The sequence below is a fragment of the Canis lupus genome, chromosome 1 (assembly GCF_011100685.1).
Source record: "Canis lupus familiaris isolate Mischka breed German Shepherd chromosome 1, alternate assembly UU_Cfam_GSD_1.0, whole genome shotgun sequence".
NCBI classification, from domain to species: domain Eukaryota; kingdom Metazoa; phylum Chordata; class Mammalia; order Carnivora; family Canidae; genus Canis; species Canis lupus.
The window spans coordinates 114,289,238-114,315,910 of NC_049222.1; the positions used below are offsets into that span (position 1 = coordinate 114,289,238).

General features: G+C 40.1%; 1 protein-coding gene across 11 annotated transcripts; it reads left to right on the forward strand.

The window, feature by feature from the left end:
* The first annotated feature begins 3,485 nt into the window (after positions 1–3,485).
* On the forward strand, positions 3,486–25,011 carry LOC100684414 (zinc finger protein 780A-like). Of its 11 annotated transcripts, none has more exons than XM_038528889.1 (7): positions 3,486–3,683; positions 4,287–4,358; positions 6,518–6,696; positions 8,900–8,954; positions 9,231–9,357; positions 11,564–11,662; positions 21,785–25,011. In XM_038528889.1, the coding sequence occupies exons 4-7, from the start codon at positions 8,910–8,912 to the stop codon at positions 24,640–24,642; spliced, it is 3,129 nt and encodes a 1,042-aa protein (XP_038384817.1). In that variant the 5' UTR covers positions 3,486–3,683; positions 4,287–4,358; positions 6,518–6,696; positions 8,900–8,909; the 3' UTR covers positions 24,643–25,011. The 11 variants fall into 11 exon arrangements, with proteins under 11 accessions (XP_038384817.1, XP_038384822.1, XP_038384820.1 ...); XM_038528894.1 differs by having other exon boundaries at positions 9,248–9,357; XM_038528892.1 differs by lacking the exon at positions 6,518–6,696 and having other exon boundaries at positions 3,486–3,809; positions 9,248–9,357.
* Positions 25,012–26,673: the final 1,662 nt, after the last annotated feature.

Genomic DNA, 26,673 nt, shown 5'->3' on the forward strand with positions numbered 1-26,673 from the left:
AGAAATTAGAAAATACATGCAAATTAGAAAGGAAGGACTAAAACTGTTATTTTTTTAAGATTTATTTATTTTGAGGGGCAGCCCTGGTGGCCCAGCGATTTAGCGCTGCCTTCAGCCTGGGGTGTGATCCTGGAGACCCGGGATCGAGTCCCACGTCAGGCTCCCTGCATGGAGCCTGCTTCTCCGTCTGTCTGTGTCTCTGCCTCTCCGTCTCTCTGTGTCTCTCATGAATAAATAAATAAAATATTTTTAAAAAATTATTTATTTTGAAAGAGAGTGGAGAGGGGCAGAGGGTGAGGGAGAGAGAGAATATCAAGCAGACTTCCCACTGAGCATGGAGCTGGATGCAGGGCTGGATCTCATGCCCCTGAGATCATGACCTGAGCTGAAATCAAGAGGCAGAAGTTCAACTTACTGAGTCACCCAGGTGCCCCAAGACAAAGATATTTTTAACAGGACACAAGAAACATTAACCATGAATTAAAATATTGCAAGTTGTAATATATTAAAGTCAAGAACATTTTTCATGCAATGGCAACAATAAGAGAGTGAAAAATCAACCCACAGAATCAGAGAAGATATTTTATATATATACACATATATACACATATATATGTTTAATAGATCTATATCCAGATACAGATCTATATCTATAATTATGAATATATATTACATATTATATTATATATTCAATATATCTATATAACTGATATGGGATATATATTCACAATGTACAGAAAAATTCAAATCAGTAAGAAAAATACATCTCAAGCGAAAAAAGGGGCAAAAAATGTAGTAAACCATTTCACTAAAGAGGATATTCTACAGGTCAGTACACATGGGAAAAATTGATCAAAGAGACTGCTACCCACGCATCAGAATAGCTACGCTGAGAAAGAATGAAAATGCCAAGTATTGAGGTGGATGAAAAACAATTGGAACTCCTCTACACTTTCCATAAACATGTCAATTCATACAATTACTTTAAAAACTTTATTGAGGTATGATTGATGTGTAAAAAGCTGCACACATTTAATGTATATAACTCAATGAGTTTGAGGATAAGTATACACCTGTGAAACCATCACTATCATCAAGGTCATAAACATATCCATCACCTACCAGAGTTTCCTGCTGCCTTATTATTACTGTTATTATTACTTAAGATCTACACTCTTAGCACATTTTATTTTTTATTTTTATTTTTTTAAAGATTTTATTCATTTATTCATGAGACACACACACACACAGAGGCAGAGAGAGAGAGAGAGAGAGAGAGAGGCAGAGGGAGAAGCAGGCTCCTTGCATGGGGGTGGGACTCGATTCTGGGACTCCAGGATCATGCCCTGGGCCAAAGGCAGGTGCCGAACCACTGAGCCACGCAGGGATCCCCACAAATTTTAAATATACGTCAAAGTATTGTTAGTTAGAGGCAGTATGATGCATCGATTTCCAGAATTATCTTTATCAATAATATTTAACAATATTAATTCTTGATAATTTATCTTGTATAACTGTAACTTTGTACCTCTTACCCATCACCTACCTGTTCCCCACCCTCCTCCCCAAGCCCTTGGCAACCACTATTTTCTCTCTGCATCTATGATCTTGACTATTTTGGATTCCACATATAAGTAAGAGAGTATTTGTCTTCTTCTGTCTGGCTTATTTCACTTAGCATAATGTCCTCCAGGTTTATCCATGTTGTCACAAATGGCAGGATTTCCTTCTTTTTAAAGGGTCAATAATGTTCCATTGTATGCATGTGCCACACTGTACATCCCTCCATACTATTTTCTATAGTGGCTGCACCAATTACATTTCCACCAACAGTGCACAAAGATTCCTTCTTCTTTACATCTTCACCAACACTTATTATCTTTCCTTTTTTCCCTTTAATAATAGTCTTTCTGACAGATGTGAGGTAATATCTCATTGTATTTTGATTTGCATTTCCCTGATGATTAGTGATGTTGAGCACCTTTTCACATACCTGTTGGTCATTTGTACTCCTTCTTTGAGAAATGTGTATTTTGGACCTTTGTCTACTTTTAAATCAAATGTATATATTTGAGCTATTGAATTATAGGAGTTCCTTTTTTTTGGATATTAACCCTTTATTGTATATATGGTTTACAAATATTTTTCACCTGTATCTTGCCTTTTCATATTGTTTCTTTTGTTATGAATTAGGCTCATTTATTTTTGCTTTTGTTGCTTGTGCTTTTGGTGTCATAGCCAAGAAATCATTGCCAAGACCAATATCAATGAGCTTTTTCTCTGTTTTCTTCTAGGGGCTTTGTGGTTTTAGGTCTTATGTAATTTTAATCTATTTTTAGTTGATTTTTGTGTATGGCATAAGATAAGGGTCCCATTTTTTTGCATATGGATATCCTGTTTTTCCTGCACCATTTATCCAAGAAACTATCCTTCTCCATTATATATTTTGGCACCCTTGTTGATGATTGTTTGACTGTATATGTATGGATTTATTTTTAGGCTCTCTATTCTGTTCCATTGATCTGTGTCTGTTTTTATTTCAAGACCATGCTGTTTGATTACTGTGGCTTTCTTTCTTTCTTTTTTCTTTTTTTTTTAGATTTTTAGATTTACTTTAGAGAAGAATGAGGGAGGGCAAAGGGAGAAGGAGAGAGAAAGAGTCCTCAATCAGACTCCCCACTGAGCACAGAGCCCAACCTGGGGCTCTATCCCAGGAACCTGGGACCATGGCCTGATCTGAAATCAAAAGTTGGTCACTTAACCGACTGAGCCACCCAGATGCCCCCTACAATGGCTTTATAATATAATTAGAAGTCAGGAAGTGTGATGCCTCCAACTTTATTGTTCTTGCTCAAGATTGCTTTGGCTATTCAAAGTCTTTTGTCCTTCCAACTGAACTTTAGGATTTTTTTTTTCTAAAATGCCCTGGAACATTGATAGGGATAACATCAAATCTGTAGATCACTTTGGGTAATACAGACATTTTAACAATATTAATTCTTCCAATCCATGAACATGAAACATCCTTCCATTTATTTTTGTCTTCTTCCATTTCTTTCTAGTAGAACTCATGCACTTCCTTGGTTAAACTTGTTCCTAAATTTGTATTGTTTTTGATGCTATTATGAATGAGATGGTTTCCTTAATTTGTTTTGTTGCTGTATAAAAACACAATTGAGTTTTGTATGTTGACTTTGTATCCCATAACTTTACTGAATCCTTCATTCTGAGTTTTTGGGTGGAGTCTTTAGGGTTTTCTATATATAAGACTCTGCCTTCTTTTTATATTCATTTGCATTTTTCTCCTTAATGAGAAAAGTAAATTACACTGAGGCTCTAAGAAGAAGCAATGTTCCTTCCAGAGGCATCCTCAGAGTTACCAGCAGCCTGCGCCTGCGTGCTCCCGGCGGCTGGGACTCCCACAAATCCCTGGGCTCGGCACCTCTAGGGGCGGGTCCAAGTTGCATGCCGGGAACAATATGAGCCGGAGAGCTCCAGGCTTCTGAGGCATTCCCTGCTTGGGACTTCATTTCCCAGTGGCCTCCACGCCCAACTAGCCGCCACTTCCGGCATCCGGGGGTCCCTGTCCTGGAGGGATGAGGCCCTCCGGCGGAGGAGAGAATTCGTGGCTGCCAGAGGCCTCTGCTGACCAGGACCCCAGCCGGAGGGACCCGCCAGCGTGTGTGGGCAGAGAGAGGCGCTCAGGACAGAGCGCTGACAGGCACCCGAGGGAGGGCGCCTGAGCGCGTGTGCGCGCGCAGCGAGGAGGGGGACTGTGCGACCGCGAGGGGCGGCCGCGGAGTGTGGCGGTGCGTGCGTGAGGGCGCGCGTGGTGCTGCGGTGACGGGGAGCGGGGGCGTGTGGTGAGCGTGCTTCGCCGTGGCTGTGTGTGCGTGTCAGTGTGAGTCACGGGACCGGCGGCCCGCCGCTTCCTCCCCTCCCAGCCACGTGGCTGCAGCATGCCCGTGGCCCCTGTAGAGAGGTCAGACGCTGAGCCCAGAATGAAAGGTTTCCTCCGGAAAGCCCGGGCCTGGCCTTGGGATGGGGACTTAAGCCCTGGAAGTGCCTGTCTGGGCCCCCCACGAGGGCAGCTACCTGTTGCGAACCACCGCATTCTCGGAGTTGCGTCCCCAGGAACCAGCTTCGAACGCGGGGACCGATTCCTCCTTTTACTCCCATCCCATTTTGTGCGAAGTAAGGGACGTGTGGCCCTGGAGGGTACTTTTAAATTTAGTCTGCGTTCCCAGAAAAGCCTGGGGTCTCATGCTCGCCTTCTCCCTCTTCAGTCATACCATTACCCAAAAGAAGGACTCCGAGAAGGATGGGAGACTATTATTACCGCACGTCTAAAGTCAAGGGTGAGTTTGTGCTTTGTATTGCCTGAGAAATGCGTTTTTGTTTTCTAGAATAGAGAGGTGCCTGTGAGTTTTCAGGAAATGTAGGGAGACGTGCAAATTGATACCCCACCATTTGGTCCCCCATGGCACCTCACCTCTTGACAATATTCACTGGGTAAGTAACTTGGTAAATACCAAAAACAGTATCGTAAATAGTTCACATCTTGAGCACTCCCTTTTTCTGAGATAACAAGGAAATAAACCAGCAGTTAATGTTAAAGCTTTATTTTAGACTCTGATTTGGTAAGAAGAAAATTAGGTGGAATCACACACTGGGTACCTTTTGCTCTTTAAGGACCTGCTTTTCTTTTCTTTCTCTCTTCTTTTTTTTAAGATTTTATTTATTTAGTCATGAGACACAGAGAGAGGCAGAGACGCAGGCAGAGGGAGAAGCAGGCTCTCCATGCAGGGAGCCTGTCGTGGGACTCGATCTCGGGTCTCCAGGATCATGCCCTGGGCTGAAGGCAGCGCTAAACGGCTGAGCCCCCCAGGCTGCGCTCTTTTTCTTTAAAAAAAAAAAAAAAAAAAAAAAAAAAAAAAAAAAATTTATTTATTTATGAGAGAGAGAAAGGCAGAGACACAGGCAGAAGGAGAAGCAGGCTCCCCTTGGGGAGCCCAGTGCGGGACTTGATCCCAGGACCCCAGGATCATGACCTGAGCCACCCAGGCGCCCCAAGGGCCTGCTTTACAAAGCAAGAGAAGAGTGGAGATGGCTAGCTGATTTTAGTCAGTGTGAGGCTTTCAAAAATGGGAACGTGATAGTAGCAGAAGCTGGTATCAGTAAGAGCTAGGATTTTTCCAGGGAATTCCATCAGCTGAAGTTTGTATTATTGGCCACATCTCTTTGAAGTTTGGCAGTTGTGTGTTTGGCTTCCTTTTGTGTGAGCTGTGAGAAGCAGTGTAGTGTGATTGAGAGGAGGGGCTGTGGATCCAGACTATCTGGGTTGGAATATTGGCTCTCTCTTCCTGGCTGTCTCAGGTTTGTAATGAATGGTAGATGAGTTAATATGTATTAACTCATTAACCCCTTAGAGCGGTCCCATCCATACAGTAAGTGCTTGATAGGTCTTAGCTGTTCTTCATGTGTGTTTTAACTCATTCCTCTTAGTTTCTATACAACGAGGGCATCAGCAATATGTGATCCATGGTTATTGCTGCCTGCATATTAAGAAAATGAGTGAGATGCTCAAACAGTATAGAATAAAAAATTTTTGGAAAGCCTGGATGCCTCAGTTAGTTGGTTAAGCATCTGACTCCTGATTTCAGTTCAGGTCATGGTCTCAGAGTTGTGGGATCAAGCCCTGTGTGGGGCTCCGTACTGGATGTGGAAACTACTAAAGATTATCTTACTCTTCCTCTGCCCCACTCACCCCCCATCTCTCCCACTCTTAAAAAAAATAATAAAAGTGCTTAACCCTGAGTTGCCGTGATTCTACTTCTGGTCTCCGGGGACCACAAATCCCTTGAAATAGTATACCAAAGGGTTATGGTGGGGTTTGCAGGGAAAGTATATAATTTCATGAGATTATTCAAAGTATGCAGGACCTAAAAGGCTTGGACTCAGTATAGATAAGTAATTATTAACGGGGTGATTTTGCTCTCCAGGGGACATTTGGTAATATTTAGAGGCAACTTTGGTTGCCGTAGTGTGGGGACAGTGATACTTGGATCCAATAAGTGGAGGACAAAAATGCTACTAAACATTCTACAATGCACCACCCTTCTTCCCCCAGCAAAGAATTATCTGGCTCAATATGGTATTAATGCTGAGGATGAGAAACCCTGTCTAACATCAAAAGACTGATACTTGGAGTGATATGTAGAATGATCTTGTACAAACTGAGCAAATCACACTAGACTATATACTCCATCTAGTGATGGAGTATCATGCACTTAAAAAACTACATTGATAAATAATCATGAAAAGAGAAAACATTTGATCTTATGTTAAGCAGTATTCATGTTAGAAGAGTAGTACCCAAGAAGATGTTGTATGTAAATCACATTTACTAAGTGAGGACATTCTATAAGGATTCTCTCCAAAATGATGTTTTCATCAGTTTTTTTTTTAAGATTTATTTATTTATTTATTTATTTATTTATTTATTTATTTATGATAGACATAGAGAGAGGCAGAGACACAGGCAGAGGGAGAAGCAGTCTCCATGCAGGGAGCCCGACGTGGGACTTGATCCCGGGACTCCAGGATTGCGCCCTGAGCCAAAGGCAGGCACTAAACCACTGAGCCACCCAGGGATCCCCTTCATCAGTTTTTTAATGAAGAAGAGAACCGAACATGGTACTGTGTATATCCCGTGCATTTTCTTATTTGGTCTGCAGGTGCTGCTTACCTGCATTGTGTTCTTTCAGAGAAGAATCTTGATCATGAATATTTCTAATTATATTGCTGAGATACAGTTAAGGATGTTAGAACTGGTTCAGGTTAGTTGCTACAGTCACATTGATTTCTTTGTTGACTCTCTCACAAGCTCGGTTCTTTAATGACTGGAAGTACCCAGTTCCTGATAGTTCTGTTTTTATTTTTATGGTTTAATTTGGAAGTAGCTTTATTGTGGTGAGGTTTTTTTGTTTTTTAGAGAGAGAGAGCATGAGCAGGGGGAGGGAGGGGCAGAGAGAGAGAGAGAATCTTAAGCAGGCTTCAGGCTCACTCACAAGAAAAAGGGAAACAGTGGAATTAAGTTTCTTTTTTTTTTTTGGAATTAAGTTTCTTTAACAAATGCGATTTTCAGGGCACCTGGATGGCTCAGTGCTTAAACATCTGCCTTTGGCTCAGGTCTGATCCCAGGGTCCTAAATCAGGCTTCCCACAGGGAGCCTGCTCCTCCTGCCTATGTCTCTCATGAATATATAAATTAAAAAAAACCAAACAAATATAATTTTTATTATCCTTAGTAATAATGATTAAGGAGTTAATATTAATGATAGGATACTATATTTGAAATTAGGTACACATTTAGTTATTTAGATTTTATTCATTTATATATTAGAGAGGGAGAGAGAATGAGAGCAAGCAGGGGAAGGGGCAGAGGTAGAGAGAGAGAGAATCTCAAGCAGACTCTGCGATGAGTGTGGAACCCATGCCAGGCTCGATCTCAGGACTCTGAGATCATGACCTGAGCCAAAATTAAGAGTTGACAGCTTAACCAACTGAGCTACCCAAGTGTCCTTGAAATTTGGTATCCTTTTTAAACCCTTTTTAAACCCTCACTTAGTACTTGACTTTGAATTTTTCCCCCCATCAATTAATAGGGATTTTTATAATAAATAATGGCATAGTATGCCATCGTACAGTGGACCATCTGCCAACTATTAGATAAATTTAAGTTTCTAATTTGGGGTCATTATAGAGCATCCTCTAATAATCATCTTTGTGTGTGTATCATGTGTGCTTCCATAGCTGTTTCCTATGGAAGATTCCTGGAATTGGGATTTGTGTTCATTGTAAGATGCTCAGGTACCTGCAATATGTTGGATATGGTGATAATGATGGAGAGGACACAGCCACCACTTTTAGGTTTCTTATTACTCTAGCACAGATGAAGTCTGAACAAGAATAAATGTATAGCAGAATATGACAAGTCCATCAGAAAAAGTCATCTAGCGTACTTTGAGAGTTTATAGGAATGAATTTATATATATATATATATATTAAGACTAACAGACATTGACAGAAAAAATTCCAGAAAACTGTATGTCACATTAATAGTTCTTATCACTGCACTGTGGCCCCAATTCTCTACTTTTTGCTTAAGGGTGCTTCATAATTGTAACTACTGTGTGGCATTAACTTGGAATTTATAGAGTTATATTTGAAATATATATATATTTTATAGATGGGATCATTCTGCATCCTATTTTGTAACCTGATTTTTCTGCTGACCATGTATCTTGAATATGTAATGACTACATAGTATTCCATTACGTGGATGCCCTGCTATATACTTAACTAGTTGGCTTTGCTGGACTTAGAAAGCTGAACACTGCCTGAGCAATTCCATCTACATCCTTTCCAGTTTTCTACCTTGCCCTACTTCTCCCAATCCTGAATTTACAAAGAGGTTCCAATTTGGATGACATGACCCGTTTTCAGCCCTGAAAAGTGGGACACAGGGAGGAAGATCTGCACAGAGCAGGATATGGGGCCCAGCCCTAGGTCTTGTCATTTATCCCAGGAATGTAGGGTCCCTCATGCTGAGATATTTTGGAGGACAGCATGTTCCCCAGGACTTGAGGGAGGGCTCAATTTTGTCTAGACTCCTCATGTTTGATGCCAATTTGTATGGGGGGTGGGAGGGAGCGATTGGAGGATCAGAGGGAAAGGGAGAGTGTGTGAAGCAGAGAGGGATAAAAGAGGCATCTTAGGGAGTAGGTGGGATACAGAAATGGAAGAAAAAAATTGTTGTATTAATTTAAAGCACCTAGAGAGCACCAAGGCACAGCTTGGCTTCAGCCTTTCTTCTTTTTTTTTTTTTTTTTCTCTAGGAGGGGAAGCATGAGGAAGATGGACCAATTTTGTTGTTCTAAAAACATGGCCTACGTAAGTTGGTATTTGTTTTCCTGAAATATGATGACTTCACATTTCTTTAGCCATTCCCAGCCATGCTGAGGTCAGTAGGTTATCCCGCAGCACACAGGAAGTTTGCTCTGCAGCAGCAAGAGTCTTCAAGAACTTGCAGGCACCCTATGAAATTCTACATTGCTCCTGTCTCGCAGTGCTGTTCTTCGCCTCCTCTTTGTTCACCTTACAATAATCTCCTTTGGTTTCACTGTAATGCGTGTGTGTGTGTGTATGTGTGTGTGTGTGTGATTTCAGGGATCTCTGTCATTCAGGGACGTGGCCATCAGCTTCTCCCAGGAGGAGTGGGAGTGCCTGGACCCTGCTCAGAGGGCTTTGTACAGGGATGTGATGTTGGAGACCTACAGCAACCTGGTTTCACTAGGTAAGACTGTCTCCCCCAATAGTAGTTTGTTCTAAAGATTAATTAACATGATAATAAAATTGATATTGAGCGAGTATAATTAATAATTTAATTTGAATTTTAATGATTTCATTGAAGAACTTAATTTGAAATAATTTAAACCAATAATTTAATAAATTGTTAGTGTCTCTTTTCTGGAATATCAGCTTTCCTTTCAGTGAGTTTCAGGGTCATCTGTTAAGAAATAGCTGAGTTCCTTCTTGTTCCCAAAAGAAATAGTTTGGGATTCGTCAGGTTGAAAACGGGCATGTCCGCAAAGTGCCTGTGTCTTACCTACCTGTATCTGAACTTTCTCCTTTACACTGGCCCTCTCTGTAACTGCCTCTTTCCTAATAACCATGGGATACAATTAGGACTCTCAGACATTCATTATATGATCATTGTCTAAGAAAACAGCTTTGTATTGTGTTTGATCTCAGATTTACTCTAAATGTTCTGGGTCTTGGTTTTTTTTTTCTGACCTACTTGGAAGGAGACAGTGTTCTGAGTTTTTCTATCAAAAGCTCCTCTATGATTTATATATTGATTGAGTCACCCAAATTCATTTAAAATTCCATTTCCTTTAATACACATTCCTTTTGTTTTTTCTTTTTTAATTGTATTTATTCCACAGAGAGAGCAAAAGCAGTGGGAGCAACAGGGATAGAGGGAGAAGCAGACTCCCCGCTAAGCAGGGAGTCTGATGTAGAGCTCAATCCTAGGGCCCCAGGATCATGACCTGAGCCAAAGGCAGACACTTAACCAACTGAGCCACCCAGGCACCCCAACAAACATTCTTTACCTGTTTCATAGTTGAAAGTTTCAGGCCATGAAGTGTGTATATTTCATGAAATGAACTTACTAAGAATGAACCAAAATGTCTAAGGAGACAAAATAAATAACAACAATAAAAATGCTAGTTAACTTTGTAGTACTATATGCTAGGCAATGTTGGAAGTGTTTTACATACATTAACTAATTCAATTTTAATATGAACCCTATAAAGTAGGTATTATTATCATCCCCATTTTAGAGATGGGAAAACTGATGGACAGAGTTTAAAGGGCTTACTTGGGGTCGTATCGCTACAGGATAGCAGAGACCAGGGTTTACATTGGCCACTCTGGCTTGAAGGTTCATGTTTTCAGCTACTGAATTGTACTTCCTCTTAAAGGACAGAGTCTATATGAGTTTAAATAAAATAAGTCCTTTCTCTAACCTTGCTGCTCTCATTCAATCCTCTCACCCTTCTCTGAAGTCTTTTCTCAATATCATTTTGACTTTGAAATTACTACAAATGGGGATGCCTGGGTGGCTCAGAGGTTTAGTGCCTTCCTTCGGCTCAGGGCGTGATCCTGGAGTCCTGGGATCAGGTTCCACGTCGGGTTCCCTGCATGGAGCCTGCTTCTCCCTGTGCCTGTGTCTCTGCCTCTCTCTCTCTCTCTCTGTCTCTCATGAATAAATAAATAAATCTTAAAAAAAAAAAAAGTACTACAAAGGTAGGGGCACCTGGGTGGCTCAATTAGTTAAGCGTCTGACTCTTGATTTCAGCTCAGATTATGATCTCAGGGTCATGAGATCAAGCCTGGTGTTGGGCTGCATGCTGGGTGTGGAGCCTGCTTGAGATTTCCTCTCTCCTTCTCTTGTCCCCTCTAAAAACAATATTATTTCAAATTTAACCAGGTCTTAGAACACCTGAGTGGCTCAGCGTTTGAGCATCTGATTTTGGCTCAGGGCGTGATCCTGGGATCCGGGATTGAGTCCCACATTGGGCTTCTTTTGGGGAACCTACTTCTCCCTCTGCCTGTGTCTCTGCCTCTCTATTTCCATGTCTCTCATGAATAAATAAATAAAATATTTTTTAAAGATTTTATTTATTTATTCATGAGAGACAGAGAGAGAGGCAGAGGCAGAGAGAGAATCAGGCTCCATGCAGGGAGCCCAACGTGGGACTTGATCCCAGGTCCCCAGGATTAGGCCCTGGGCTGAAGGCGGTGCTAAACCGTTGAGCCACCTGGGCTGCCCAAAATAAATAAAATCTTAAAAAAAAAAAAATTTAACCAGGTCTCAACCAAAGTTTTTTGGTTTGTTTTTTTAGGGGGGAAGGGTTGTGTGTATTAAAAAAAAGTTTTTGTACACCATGTGTCATTCATTTCTTTTTCTTTTCTTTTTTTTTTTTTTTTTTTAGCAGGAATTTCCATCTCTAAGCCAAATGTGATTACCTTATTGGAGCAAGAGAAAGAGCTCTGGGTGGTTGTGAGGAGAGAGACAAGTGGATGGTACCCAGGTGAGTAGGGGAGAAGCCAGCAGAGAGGATCAGGAGGGGTCAGAGAGGGGTCATACCCCTGAGTTGTGGTTTGGAAAAATTCCTTGAAAGACCCAAGGCCTGCTGGATAAAAATGCCTGAGATCTAAGAAGGAAATAAAGATCACAGCATGGGCTTTCAAAGGAACTCCTATCTTTTGCTAATCACCTCTAATTTTTATTCCCTTATTTCTTCTTTTAGTGAAGTGAGTGTCCTCTTTCTTTCCCAATGTAACCTTTTTAAAAAAATTATTTATTTATTTGAGAGAGAGAGCACATGAGTAGGAGCGAGGGGCAGAGGGAGAGAGAGAGAATCCCAAGCAGACTTCCACGTTGAGTGAGGAGTTTGCCGTAGGGCTCCATCTCGTGACCCTGAGACCATGACCTGAGCCAAAATCAAGGGTCAGACACTTAACTGACTGAGCCACCCTGGCGGGCCTTCCCTCCCCTCCCCCATGTTACCTTTTAGCATATATTTTGCATCCAGCTGCTTTCCAATTTTCACATTTAAATTTCTTTTTTTTTTTAAGATTGATTTATTTTTTTAAGAACAGGGGTAGGGGCAGAGAAAAAGACTGAGAGCGAGAAAGAGAGAGAGGATCCTTAAGCAGACTCCTCACTGAGAGCAGAGCCCAACACAGGGCTCGATCCCAGGACCTTGAGATCATGACCCTAGCAGAAACTGAGAGCTGGCCACTCAACCAACTGAGCCACCCAGGCGCCCCTGCATTTAAATTTCTGTATGTGTTCCTGTGTCTAAAAAATGTATTCATATACTCAGCCAATATTTATCAAGTGTCCTCTCCAAGCAAAGCACTGCTTGGCTCTGTATATGAAATGAACATGACTGAGGCACAAAGCGAGGCCATCAGTAGCCTGTCTGAAACTGCTGCTGGCAGTAGCTGCCCCGACGCATGTAGCCCTCGTTCTTCCGGTAGCCATCCTTCTGGTCTTGGAAGTAGCCACCATAGGTACCCTGCTTGTGGTTAAACAACTGCTCCTTATTTTCCACCAAGCTGCCCAGCTTCTCAGCCAGCTCAGGACCAGGTTCTGTTGGGGAGTGGGTTTGGTGCGGTACATCACCGCAGTCTGGTCGGCTGGTCCAGAGAGGCCATCAACTCCTCATGACTGATAGAATCACTGCTCTCATGCACTTGACTTGCAGTTGGCAAGACCTGGGTCAAACAAGCAGATGAGTGAATCAGTACTGTCAGGAATCCTGCTGTGCAGACAAGTATATAGGAGCAATAGGGTGAAAATGACAGGTTTGGGTGGTTGGGGAGCATGTCTCAAAGTGGGTGTGCTTGCACAGAGTCGTGAAGAGAGGAGTCAGGCCACAAATCTGGGCAACAGCACTCTAGTCTGAGCAGGAGACACACACAGGCTCTGAGAGAGAAATGGTCTCTGTGGGAGCAGTAAGAAGGTTAGAGCAGAGGGGCAAAGGGTTGGTGGGAAGGGAAGTCTGGGAGTTAGGCCAGGACCAGATCATACAAGGTTCTGATTGTCATTGTGAAGAATATAGAATGTTTTTCAGGAATTACTTGGAGCCATGTTCTGATCTATGTGGAAAGTTTTCCTCATTTTTTAGTTTTTAAACAAACTAAGTATGACAAGAATACAGAAGACCATATAAAGAATTGCATGATTTTTTTTTTTAAGATTTTACTTATTTATTCATGAGAGACACAGAGAGAGAGAGGCAAGAGACACAGGCAGAGGGAGAAGCAGGCTCCATGCAGGAGCATGACGTGAGACTTGATCCCGGGACTCCAGGATCACGCCCTGGGCCAAAGGCAGGCGCTAAACCACTGAGCCACCAAGGGATCCCCAAGAATTGCATGATTAAGTATCTTAAGGTACCCACAGACTTGTAACCATAGGTCATGAGTTAGGATTTTGCCAGCTGTCCTGTAAGCCTGTTGTGTATCTCTTTGCATTTACAAACCTCCTCCCTGCAGGAAAGGTTTTCTCAAGAGCTTTATTGTCCAAGTGAACATCTCCAGTCTGATTTTGTTTTACGTATTGTTTTTAAAAGTCTTTTAAGTCTCTCTCTCTCTCTCTCTCTCTCTTTTTTAAATATTTTCTTTATTTATTCATGAGAGACAGAGGCAGAGACATAGACAGAGGGAGAAGCAGGCTCCATGCAGGAGCCCAATGTGGGACTCGATCCCAGGACTCCAGGATCATGCCCTGGACTGAAGGCAGACGCTCAACTGCTGAGCCACCCAGGCGTCCCTTAAGTCTCTTTTAAATTAAAAGTTCCTCTTGATTTTTTTGTTAACAGTTCTACCTTGATTAAATTAGATCATTTGTCCTGTAGCTTCACACCATCTGGATTTTGCTGATTGCATCTTGGTGGGATGGAGGAACAGGTTCCTTTTTCTCCTATTTCCTGTAAAATGATAGTTGATTAAGAAGCTTAATCAAACTCTTGGGAAATTTTTTTTTCTTTTTTTTGTAGGTGATGGTGAGATATTCTTCAGTTCATTGGCATGCGATGTCTGGATTTTTCGTTTTAGTGATATCAGCAGTCACTGACAGGCAGTTACTATGTCCCTTAATTCATTAGAGGTTATAAATTGGTGGATATACTAATTATGTCATTTATTTCTTAGCTGGAATGCCTCTGTAAAAAGAAACTTCACCTTATTTACTACTTGGTTACTCAGTTTTACAGATCATATAGAAAATTAAAGATGAATATTCTTTTTTTAATATTTATTCATTTACTCATGAGAGACACACTGAGGCAGAGACATAGGCAGAGGAAGAAGCAGGCTCCATGCAGGGAGCCCGATGTGGGACTCAATCACGGAACTCCGGGAACACACCCTGAGCCAAAGGCAGAAGCTCAACCACTGAGCTACCCAGGCATCCCTAAAGATAAATATTCTTTTCCTTTGTTTACTAATTTTCTAAATCATGAGTTAGTTTCTTACATCTCTTCAATGGTGACCCATTTTGGGGGCACCTGGGTGGCTCAGTTGGCTAAGTGACTAACGCTTGGTTTCAGCTCAGGTCATGACCTCAGGGTCCTGAGATCAAATCCTTCATGGGGATGGATACTTGGGTTGTTTCCATGTCTTGACTATTGTACATAGCACTATGGTAAACATAGGGGAGCATATATCTTTTCAAATTAGTATTTTCGTATTCTTTGGGTAAATACCCAGTAGTGGAATTAATGGATCCTATGGTAATTCTATTTTTAATTTTTTGAGGAACCTCCATACTGTTTTCCACAGTAGCTGCACCAGTTTGTGCATAAGTATGCCTTTGTTCACATCCTTGCCAACTCTTGTTTCTTGTGTTTTTGATTTTGGCCCTGATAACAGGTGTAAGGTGATACGTCATTGTGATTTTGATTTACATGTTCCTGATGATGAGTCATGTTGAGTATCTTTTCATGTGTCTCTTGGCCATCTGTATGTCTTCTTGGGAATAATGTCTATTTCATGTCCTCTGCCCACTTTTTAATTGCATTATTTGTGGTTTTGGTATATTTTGGATATTAACCCCATATCAGATATCATTTGCAAATATGTTTCTAGGAATTTATTTCTTCTAGGTTTTCCATTTGTTGGCATACAATTTTTCATAGTATTCTTTATAATTCTTTATACTTCTGTAGTATTGGGTGTTAGGTCTCTTCCTTCATTTCTGATTTTATTTATTTGAGTCCTGCCTTTTTTTCTAGATAAGTCTGGCTAAAGGTTTATCAATTTTATTTCAAAGAACCAGCTCCTGGTTTCATTGATCTGTTGTTTTTTTTTAATCTCTATTTCATTTATTTCTGTTCTAATCTTTATTATTTCCATCTTTCTACTGGCTTTAGGTTTGTTGGTTCTTCTTTTTCTAGCTCCTTTAGGTTTAAGTAGGTTGTTTATTTGGGAGTTTTCTTATTTCCTGAGGAAGGCCTGTGTTGCTATAATCTTTCCTCTTAGAACAGCTTTTGCTGCATCCCGAAGATTTTGGACCATTGTGTTTTCATTTGTCTCCATGTATTTTTTTATTTCCTTTTTGATTTCTTGGTTGACCCATTCATTGTTTAGTAGCATGTGGTTTAGCATCCATGTATTTGTGTTTTTTCCAGATTTTTTCTTGCACTTGATTTCTAGTTTTATACTGTTGCAGTTGGAAAAGATGCATGATATAATTTTAGTTTTTTTGTGTTGACTTGTTTTGTGGCCTAACATGCGATCTGTTCTGGAGAATGTTCCATATGCTCTTGAAAAGAATGTGTATTCTGCTATTTTTGGATGGAATGTTCTGAATATATCTATTAGGTCCATCTGGTTCAATATGTCATTCAAAGCCACTGTTTCCATATTGATTTTCTTCCTGATTGATTTATCCATTGAGATAAGGGGTATTAAAGCCCCCTACTGTTATTGTATTACTGTTAGTTTCTTCCTTTATGTCTTAATAGTGGCTATATGTATTTAGGTGCTCCCATGTTGGGTGCATAAATATATACAATTGTTATATCTTGTTGAATTGTTCCCTTTCTCTGTTATGTAGTGTCATTCTTTGTTTCTTGTTACAAGCCTTTATGTTAAAGTGTATTTTGTCCAATATATAGTATTGCTACCATAGCGTTCTTTTCATTTCCATTAGCATGCTAGATATTTTTCCATTGTTTCACTTTGTCTGCATGTGTCTTTTTTTTTAATGTTTGTAAACTTATTTTTTTTAATTTTTTTAAATTTTTTTATTTATTTATGATAGTCACAGAGAGAGAGAGAGAGGCAGAGACACAGGCAGAGGGAGAAGCTGGCTCCATGCACCGGGAGCCCGATGTGGGATTCGATCCTGGGTCTCCAGGATCGCGCCCTGGGCCAAAGGCAGGCGCCAAACCGCTGTGCCACCCAGGGATCCCTAAGATTTTATTTATTTATTCATGAGAGATACACACACAGAGAGAGAGAGAGAGAGGTAGAGACACAGGCAGAGGGAGAAGCAGACTCCCCCACGTGGGACTCGATCCCGGGTCTTCAGGGTCAGGCCCTGGGCTGAAGGCAGCGCTAAACCACTGAGCTTCCCGGGCTGCGCTGCATGTGTCTTTATACCTGATGTGAGGTCTTGCTTTTTAATGCATTCAGTCATTGTAGTCTTCTGATAGCATTTTGTCCATTTACATTTAAAATAATTATTGATGGGTATGTACTTAGGGCCATTTTGTTACTTGTCTTATGGTTGCTTTGTAGTTCTCTGTTACTTTTTTTTTTTTAAAGATTTTATTTATTTATTCATGAGAGACCCAGGCAGAGGGAGACACAGGCTCCATGCAGGAAGCCTGACGCGGAACTTGATCCCAGAACTCCAGGATCATGCCCTGAGCCAAAGGCAGATGCTCGACTGCTGAACCACCCAGGCTTCCTTTCTTCTTCTCTTCTCTTGCTTTCTTCCCTTGTGGTTTGATGGCTTTCTTTAGTGTTATGCTTGGATTCCTTTCTCTTTATTTTTTTGTGTATCTATTATAGGTTTTTGATTTGTGGTTACCATTAGGTTCATGTATAACATCTTAGGTATATAGTGGTCTATATTGAGTTGTTAAAATTTGCTAAAATTTTAATTAGATGGTTGCTAAAATTGGAATCCATTCTAAAGAACTAAGTTTTTACTCCCTCCATTCCATTTTATGTATATGATGTCATACTTTACATTATTTTATTTTGTAAATCCCTTAGCTGAATTTTATAGATATAATTGATTTTACTACTTTTGTGCTTTAACCTCCAAGTTGGTTTTGTAAGTGATTAATTTACTTTTATTATATGTTTGCATTTACCTGTGAAATTTTCTACTATCATAATTTTCTTACTCCTGATTATGGCCTTTTTCTTTCCATTCAAAGAATTCCCTTTGATGTTTCCTATAAAGCTAGGTTAAGTGGTAATGAACTCCTTTAACTTCTGTTTGTATGAGAGACTATCTCTCCTATTCTGAATGATAACCTTGCTGGGTAGAGTATTCTTGGTTGCAAGTTTTCCTTCCAGTATTCTGAATATGTCATGCCACTCCACTTTGCCCTGCAATGTTTCTGCTGAAAAATCAACAGAATAGCCTTACTATCTCTTGTATATAACTTTTCTTTTCTCTTGATGCTTTTACGATTCTCTATTATTACCTTTTGCCATTTTTCATTACTATGTGTCTTGGTATGCAACTTGTTGGGTTAATTTTATTGGGGGCTATCTGTGCTTCCTGGATCTAGATGTCTGTTTCCTTCTCCAAATAGGGAAGTTTTCAGCTATTATTTCTTCAAATAAATGTTCTGTCCCCTTTTCTCCCTCTTCTCCTGAGATCCATATAATGCAAATATTATTATATTTGATGTTGCTAAGTTTTCTTAATCTATCCTCATTTTTAATTATTCTTTTTATTTTTGCTATTCAGCTTGATTTCTTTTCATTACCCTACCTTCAAGGTTGCTGATACATTCTTCTGCTTCCTTTAATCTGCTATTGATTCCCTCTGGTGTATTTTTTGTTATTGAGTTCTTCATCTCTGATTAATTCTTTTTAATATTTACTGTTTGTTTTCAAAATTCTCACTAAGATCATCCACTCTTTTCTCAAGTCCAATGAGTATCTTTATGACCATTACTTTGAATTCTTTACCAGGTACAGTGCTTATCTTTGTTTCGTTTCATTCTTTGGCCATGATTTTGTCCTGTTCTTTTACTTGGGACATTTTCTTGTCTTCTCATTTTATAGAACTCTTTGTGTTTGTTTCTGTGTATTAGGAAAATCAGTTACAGCTTTTGATCTTGAAAGTAGTGGCCTTATGAAGAAGAGGTTCTGTGGTATCCTGGAGTGCAGAATCCATTGTTTACCAGAACCAGGTGCTTCAGAGATGTTGCTTGTGTGGGTTGCCTATGCTCAGCTGTTGTGGCAGAGCCTCTTTTGCCTTCAGTCCATTGGCTGCAGTGGCCCACTTTGTCAGTTCTGGGCAAGGTTTGGTCACTGTGCTGTTAAGGGACCATTGGGGACTTGTAGTTCAGTGGTGTCAGCAGTCAGACTAGATGCGTGCTCTCAGCCTATTTGTTGGGTCTGTATTTGTACCAGCTTGCAAGGTATTCTCCCTGCCTTGTCCCTCGAGAGGGGGCGAGTTTCCTTTTTTACTGGTAGACGGGGTTGGCAATCAGACTGCCTGCTCTTAGTCCATCTGCTAGGGCTGATGTCACACTTTCATCAACAGGGTATTCTCTGTACTGCTAGCTATAAGGTTTGGTTGCTGGAGCTGTGGGCACACTGGAATGTGTGGTTATCCTTCCCCTCCCTACAAAGCAGGAGTCACTTTAGGGGTGGTACTGGTCCTGACTGGGGCTGCTTGCAGGGTGTGTTGGGGCTGGAGCCCATTTGGAGTGGGGTAGATTGGATGGGACAGATCCTCAGGAGAATGTGAAGGTAGGACATGCAGGGCTAGCAAGGTAGGTGATGTGTGTTTGCACTGGTTCCCTAAAGCTTCAGCTATCTAGGTGGCAGTTGGGGGTGGGCAGGGAATGGTTCCCACCAGCTCTTGTGTTCTTGGGGGAAGTTTCCTAAAGATCCCCGTCCCTCCAGCACACATTCTGAGATTAATAAATAAATGTTCTTTATGTATACCCCAGGCACTTTTCAAACTGCTGCTTCTGGGACTCCTGGGTGGCTGAGTGGTTGAGCATCTGCCTTTAGTGCAGGTCGTGACCCTGGGGTCCTGGAATCGAGTCCCACATTGGTCTCCCCAGGGGCAGCCTGCTTCTCCCTCTGCCTATATCTCTGCCTCTCTCTGTGTGTCTCTCATGAATAGTAAAAACAAACAAACAAACAAACAAAAACAGTTCTTCAAACTGCTGCTTCTATGCTGTATCTCAGCAGGTTGTTTGTTATGTTGGCTCTTTAAGGATGGCAACTCAAGTTTCCTTTCATCCTCTGGCTCCTCTGGAACTAAGCCTACTGATTTTTAAAGTACCCAGAATAGGGACGCGTGGGTGGCTCAGTGTTTGAGTGGCTGCCTTTAGCCCAATCTTAGAGTCCTGGGATTGAGTCCTACATCATGCGCTCTGCATGGAGCCTGCTTCTCCCTCTGCCTGTGTCTCTGCCTCTCTCTTTCTCTCTCTGTGTGTGTCTCTTATGAATAAATAAAATCTTTAAAATAAAATAAAGTACCCATAGTTGAGCCCCACTGATTGTAAAAACTTGTGAAGTTAAGTCCCACTGCCTTTCAAAACCAAATGTAATGGGATTCATCTTTCCAGTGTGCCTGAGGTACCTGGTGTAGAGTCTGATTCTCTTGCTTCTTTCTTCTTGTGGTGACCCTCCTTTTGTGGTTATTCTCGCTGAGGGTTTGGTTCCCAGCTGTGTCTCCACCTCTTTTACCCTTTTTGATGTGGCTTCCTCTCTTGATCACCTATGGAAAGTCTGTTCTGCCACTCTCAGGTCATTTTCATAGTTGCACTGATATGGCTGTTATCTTGTTGTGTCTGTGGAAGGAGGTGAATGCAGGATCCTTCTACTCCAGCATCTTTTCAGAACTCTCCCTATATCTTCTATTTTTTACTGAGATTTTTTCATTTTCCCATTTGTTTCAAGAGTATTTGTGTTTGTTTATTAGAACATTTGCATAATTATGGTTTTAAAGTCTTTGTAAGGTAATTCAAACATCTGTCATCTCAGTGTTGGCATCTGCTGATTTTCTTTAACATGGTGATGTATTTCAGCAGGTAATCAACCTAGTTAAGGCTCAAGCTTTAAGCTTCTTTTTTTTTAAAGATTTATTTATTTATTTATTTATTTATTTATTATTTGAGACACAGAAAGAGAGAGAGAGAGAGGCAGAGACCTAAGCAGAGGGAGAAGCAGGCTCTATGCAAGGAGCCCAGAGTGTAGGACTCGATCCCAGATTCCGGGATCACGTTCTGAGCCAAAGGCAGATGCTCAACTGTTGAACCACCCAGCCACAACCAACCGTCCCTCAAGCTTCAAGTTTCTACCTGCCTTCTGTGGTTTGTTTTTCCCATTGTGACCTATACATGGCCAATTGAGGGCTCAGATGTGCATTTGTTCCCATTTGAAACAAGTAATATGAGGACGATTCTATTTATCAATTTCAGTAGTTTTGAATGAATGATTATTGTGATAAACTTTTCCCAGTGGCTCACTTTTGTATTATATACCTTTATTATCAGTGCTTTACCAATTACTTAAAACCTATTCTGTGCTATGGACTTATTATTCAGTGGTGAATGCTATCAGGATTGTGTCTGCTCTTAGGCACATTTAGGAATAAGAAAATACACAATGAGAAATGAGCTAATGAATGAATGAACATACAATTAAAAAATTGTGAAGGCAACGAATGAGACTCTTAAATAGAGAATAAAGGAGAGGGATATAATTAGGTGGGCCTAGCAGGTATAGCTATTCTGAGAAGACATTTGTTTTGGGCCTTAAAAATGAGAATGTTACAATCAGCTCAGGCCACAGGATTCTTGTGTGATCAAACAGTCTGACCAAAGCATAAAGATATTAAAGAAAGGTTATATCATGTTCAGAGCACTAAGAGAAGACAGTATGGTAGAGATGGGGTCCAACGGATGACAGTGGCTGCATAGGTGGTCTTGTTATCCATGGTAAAGGTTTTGGATTTTATTATAAGCGTAAGTACAAACCATTCAAAAGAGTTTTAAGTACGGATCTTTGAGCTTTGATCTGCCTTTGAATTAGATGTTAAAAATGCTCGAGATATTAAAAATACAGCATCTTAGTACTTATTCCTAAAAATTCTGATTCTATGCATCTGAGTTGCTTGAATATCAGTATTTGTAACAAGCCTACCAGAGGATTTTGCTTAACACCTAAATTTTACAAGGTTAATCTCTTCCCCTATAATGAGCATCACCATCTAACATAAACTTTAACATAACATCTAACATAAACTTTCTTCATTTTTGGAGCTCTTATCCTTTTTCAAATTCTCTGAAAATGTATTACATATACTTCAATATATATGTTATTTTTTTCTATATACCTATATATTTTTATATGTATATTTCTTTAATGGATTTTGTATATATGTGTACAGAAAGGTAAAATGTGTTTGCTTTCTCCTTTTCTTTCAGATTTGGAGTCAAATTATGGAGCTGAGAAGTTATCTCCAGAAAATGATATTTGTGAAATAAATTTGCCTAAACACAGTATAAAGAAAATAAGTAAAACTCTTGGCCTCAAGACCTCCAATTTGAGAAATGACTCAAAATGCAGAAATAGATTTAGGGAACAACAGGAACATCAAGAGGGGTATATCAGTCAAAAGATAATAAGCTATGAAAAAATGCATACTTCTCATCATATGTCTCTTATTCACACTACAAATACACCATATCAATGTAAGGAGTGTGGGAAGTACTTTAGTCGTGGTTCAAATCTTATTCAGCATCAGAGTATTCATACTGGAGAGAAACCCTATGAATGTAAGGAATGTGGGAAGACCTTTAGACTTCTTGTCCAACTTACTCGACATCAGAAATTTCATACTGGTGAGAAACCCTTTAAGTGTAAGGAATGTGGGAAAGCTTTTAGTCTTCCCACCCAGCTCAATCGCCATGAGAATATTCATACAGGTGAGAGACCATTTGAGTGTAAGGAATGTGGGAAGTCCTTTAATCGTAGCTCAAACCTTGTTCAACATCAGAGTATTCATACAGGTGCAAAGCCATATGGATGTAAAGAATGTGGGAAAGGCTTTAATCGTGGCTCAAATCTTGTTCAGCATCAGAAAATCCATTCTAGTGAGAAACCCTTTGAATGCAAGGAATGTGGGAAGACCTTTAAATATCATTACCAATTTATTGAACATTGTCGAATTCATACTGGTGAGAAATCCTTTGAATGTAAGGAATGTGGGAAGGCATTTAGTCTTTTGATACAGCTTGCACGACATCAGAACATTCATACTGGTGAGAAGCCATTTAAATGTAAAGAATGTGGCAAGGCCTTCAGTCGTGGCTCAAATCTTGTTCAACATCAGAGTATTCATACTGGTGAGAAACCCTATGGTTGCAATGAATGTGGAAAGGCTTTTAGACTTTACCTACAACTTTCTCGACATCAGAAAACTCATACTGGCGAGAAACCTTTTGAATGTAAGGAATGTGGGACAGCCTTCCAGTATCAGTACCAACTTGTTGAGCATCAACGAATTCATACAGGTGTGAAACCCTATGAATGTAAGGAATGTGGGAAGTTGTTTCGTCGTGGTTCAAATCTTATTCAACATCGGAGTGTTCATACTGGAAAGAAACCTTTTGAATGTAAGGAATGTGGTAAGGCCTTTAGACTCCATATACAACTTATTCGACATCAGAAATTTCATACTGGTGAGAAGCCCTTTGAATGTAAGAAATGTGGGAAAGCCTTTAGTATTCTCACCCAGCTTAATCGCCACGAGAATATTCATACAGGTGAGAGACCATTTGAATGTAAAGAATGCGGGAAGTCTTTTAATCGTGTCTCAAACCTTGTTCAACATCAGAGTATTCATGCTGGCATGAAACCATATGAATGTAAAGAGTGTGGGAAAGGCTTTAATCGTGGCTCAAATCTTGTTCAGCATCAGAAAATCCATTCTAGTGAGAAACCCTTTGAATGTAAGGAATGTGGGAAGACCTTTAGGTATCATTACCGACTTACTGAACACCATAGAATGCATACTGGAGAGAAACCCTTTGAATGTAAGCAATGTGGAAAGGCCTTTACTCTTCTGACACAGCTTACTCGACATCAGAACATTCATACTGGTGAGAAACCATTTAAATGTAAGGAATGTGGCAAGGCCTTCAATCGTGGCTCAAATCTAGTTCAACATCAGAGTATTCATACTGGTGAGAAACCCTATGGTTGCAAGGAATGTGGAAAGGCTTTTAGACTTCACCTACAACTTTCTCGACATCAGAAAACTCATACTGGCGAGAAACCTTTTGAATGTAAGGAATGTGGGACAGCCTTCAGACATCAGTACCAACTTGTTGAGCATCAGCGAATTCATATAGGTGTGAAACCCTATGAATGTAAGGAATGTGGAAAGAGCTTTAATCGTGGGACAGACCTTAGAGTACATCAGAGAATTCACACTGGTGAGAAACCCTTTGAATGTAAGGAATGTGGGAAGGCCTTTAGACATCACTATCAATTTCTTGGACATTACAGAATTCATACTGGTGAGAACCCCTATGAATGTAAGGAGTGTGGGAAATGCTTTACTTGTGGTAGTGAACTTAGAGTACATCAGAGAATTCATACTGGTGAGAAACCATATCAATGTAAGGAGTGTGGGAAGGCCTTTAGTCGTAGCTCAAACCTTATTCAACATGTTAAAATTCATACTGGTGAGAAGCCCTTTGAATGTAAGGAATGTGAAAAGGCCTTTAGCAATAATTATGAACTTACTGTACACCAGAGAATTCATACTGGTGAGAAACCTTATGAATGTAAGGAATGTGGGAAAACTTTTAGACTTAGTTCAGTTTTTACTGCCCATCAGAGAATTCATACAGGTATGAAACCCTATGAATGTAAAGAATGTGGAAAGACCTTTAGTTGTAGCTCAAACCTTATTCAACATGAGAGGATTCATACTGGTGAGAAACCTTATGAATGTAAGGAATGTGGGAAGGCCTTTAGACTTAGGTCAGTTTTTATTGCCCATCAAAGGATTCATACAGGTCTGAAGCCCTATGAATGTAAAGAATGTGGGAAAGCCTTTACTGTGAATGGTCAGCTTACTCGACATCAGAAAATTCATACTCATCAGAAGTCCTATGAATATAAGGAATGTGGGCAAACCTTCACTGGATATGAACAGCTTACTCAACATCAGAAAGTTCATAGTGGCAAGAAATCCTATGAATATAAAAAAAGGTGGGAAGACCTTTCATCATGGACTCAGATTTGCTCAACAGCACAGTATTCCTACTGGTGAGAAACTGAATAGAAGTAACGTGAAAAGATTTACAGTCACAGCAAACACCTTAGTGTTGAGGGGACATTCTGGTGAGAAAGTCTCTGAATGTAAAGAAATATAGGGTAGCCTTCATGTTCACAATTATGAAAGATTTTGCTAGGTATGTTAATTTCACATACTTAGAAAAGTCTTCAAACCCCAACTGGAGGAAAATTGTTGGAACAAATGTAAGTTAATGTCTACCTGAGGCAGATGCTTTATCACCATTGCCATTTCATTACCTGTGTGACATTAGGTGCCTACCTCTGTGTATCATTTGTAAATGGCAACAATTTAAGTACATACTAGTGCAATTACAGGAATAAATGTGTTCTAGTACATGGAAAATCCTTAAAAGAGTATTTGGCACTTGTGCTCATAAAGAACAGCTTTTTTTTTTTTTTTTTATTTTTTAAGATTTTATTCATGAGAGACAGAGAGAGGCAGAGACACGGGCAGAGGGAGAAGCAGGCTCCATGCAGGGAAGCCCGACACGAGACTCGATCCCAGGACTCCAGGACCACACCCTGGGCCGAAGGCAGGCGCCAAACTGCTGAGCCACTTAGGGATCACCTAAAGAACAGCTTTTATGTTTCATTAATGTTGTTGGGAAAATAGTATTATTGTGAATAATTTAGAAAAACCTCATCCATTCCTTCATTATTAAATTTTAAATAACTTGTTTTGTATAAACTTTCATGGGAAGTAAAGAATATGAGAGGATTTTCATTAAGAGTTCATTTCTGGGGATCCCTGGGTGGCACAGCAGTTTGGCGCCTGCCTTTGGCCCAGGGCGCAATCCTGGAGACCCGGGATCGAATCCCACATCGGGCTCCTGGTGCATGGAGCCTGCTTCTCCCTCTGCCTATGTCTCTGCCTCTCTCTCTCTCTCTCTCTCATATAAATAAAAAAATAAGAGTTCATTCCTTAAGTTACACCAAAAAGTTAATTTTGGAAAGAAACCCTATGGGTTTAGTGAGTGAGGAGATGTTGAAAAAACAGCTGTTGAAGAATCAGGGAGAGTTTTTGAAGTGATAAAAATATCAGCAGGCAGAAAATGTAGAATTTATTTCTCTGTCCAGAAGTTAAGATCAATATTAATGAAAGAATAGCAAAATAATAGCATCCATTTATGTACTCAATTTTATCATGAAAATTGCTACACATATGAAAAGTTGAAAGAATGAATACCAGTATACCCATATGTAGATTCAAAGTAGTTAACAATTTGACATATTTATTTTTCTGTATATTCTATGTTGTACCATTGAGAATAGGTTTTAGACATCATGATACTTTGACCTTTATTACATCAGTATATATCTCCCAAACATAGACAATGTCACATATAGCTGTGGTACCATAATTGCTTTTAAGGAAACTCTCCATAATTCATAATATCTATCTTACCAAGTTTCTTCATTGGCTTCTAAAATGCCATTTACAGGAGTTCATCTTCTAAGTAGAATGCATTCCAGATTCTGTACTGCATTTGGTTGTTAGCTCTCTTTATTCTTTTTTAGTCTAGAACAGTGACTCATTTTCTTGGGTATCAGAATTATCTGTGGATCTTGGTAAAAATACAAAGATCCAGACCCACTAAATCTCCATCTTTACTAGCTCTCAGGGGATTTTAGTGTGTACTATAATGAGCCACTGATCTAGTACAACAACTTTTACAAAAAAATTAAATAATGTTGACTTTTGAGAAGTCCAGGAAAATTGTCTATCAGGTGTTTAGATTAATCTTTTAAATCATGTAAAAAGCAAGAAGTACAACTACAAACCATTGTTTACTAGTTTGTCTAATTGCTCCTGTATTTACTTTTTTGAGATTTTTATTTCTCTATCTGGTTTGTGTTACCGTCTGTTATCTTCATTTCACCTTGCAAGACTCCCTTGAACTTTTTTTTGCAAGATAGATTTAGTGAGCACCAACTCCTTTGGCTTTTGTTGATCTGGTAATGTCTTAATTTCTCTGTCCATGTTCAAGGGCAGTTTTGCTGGATA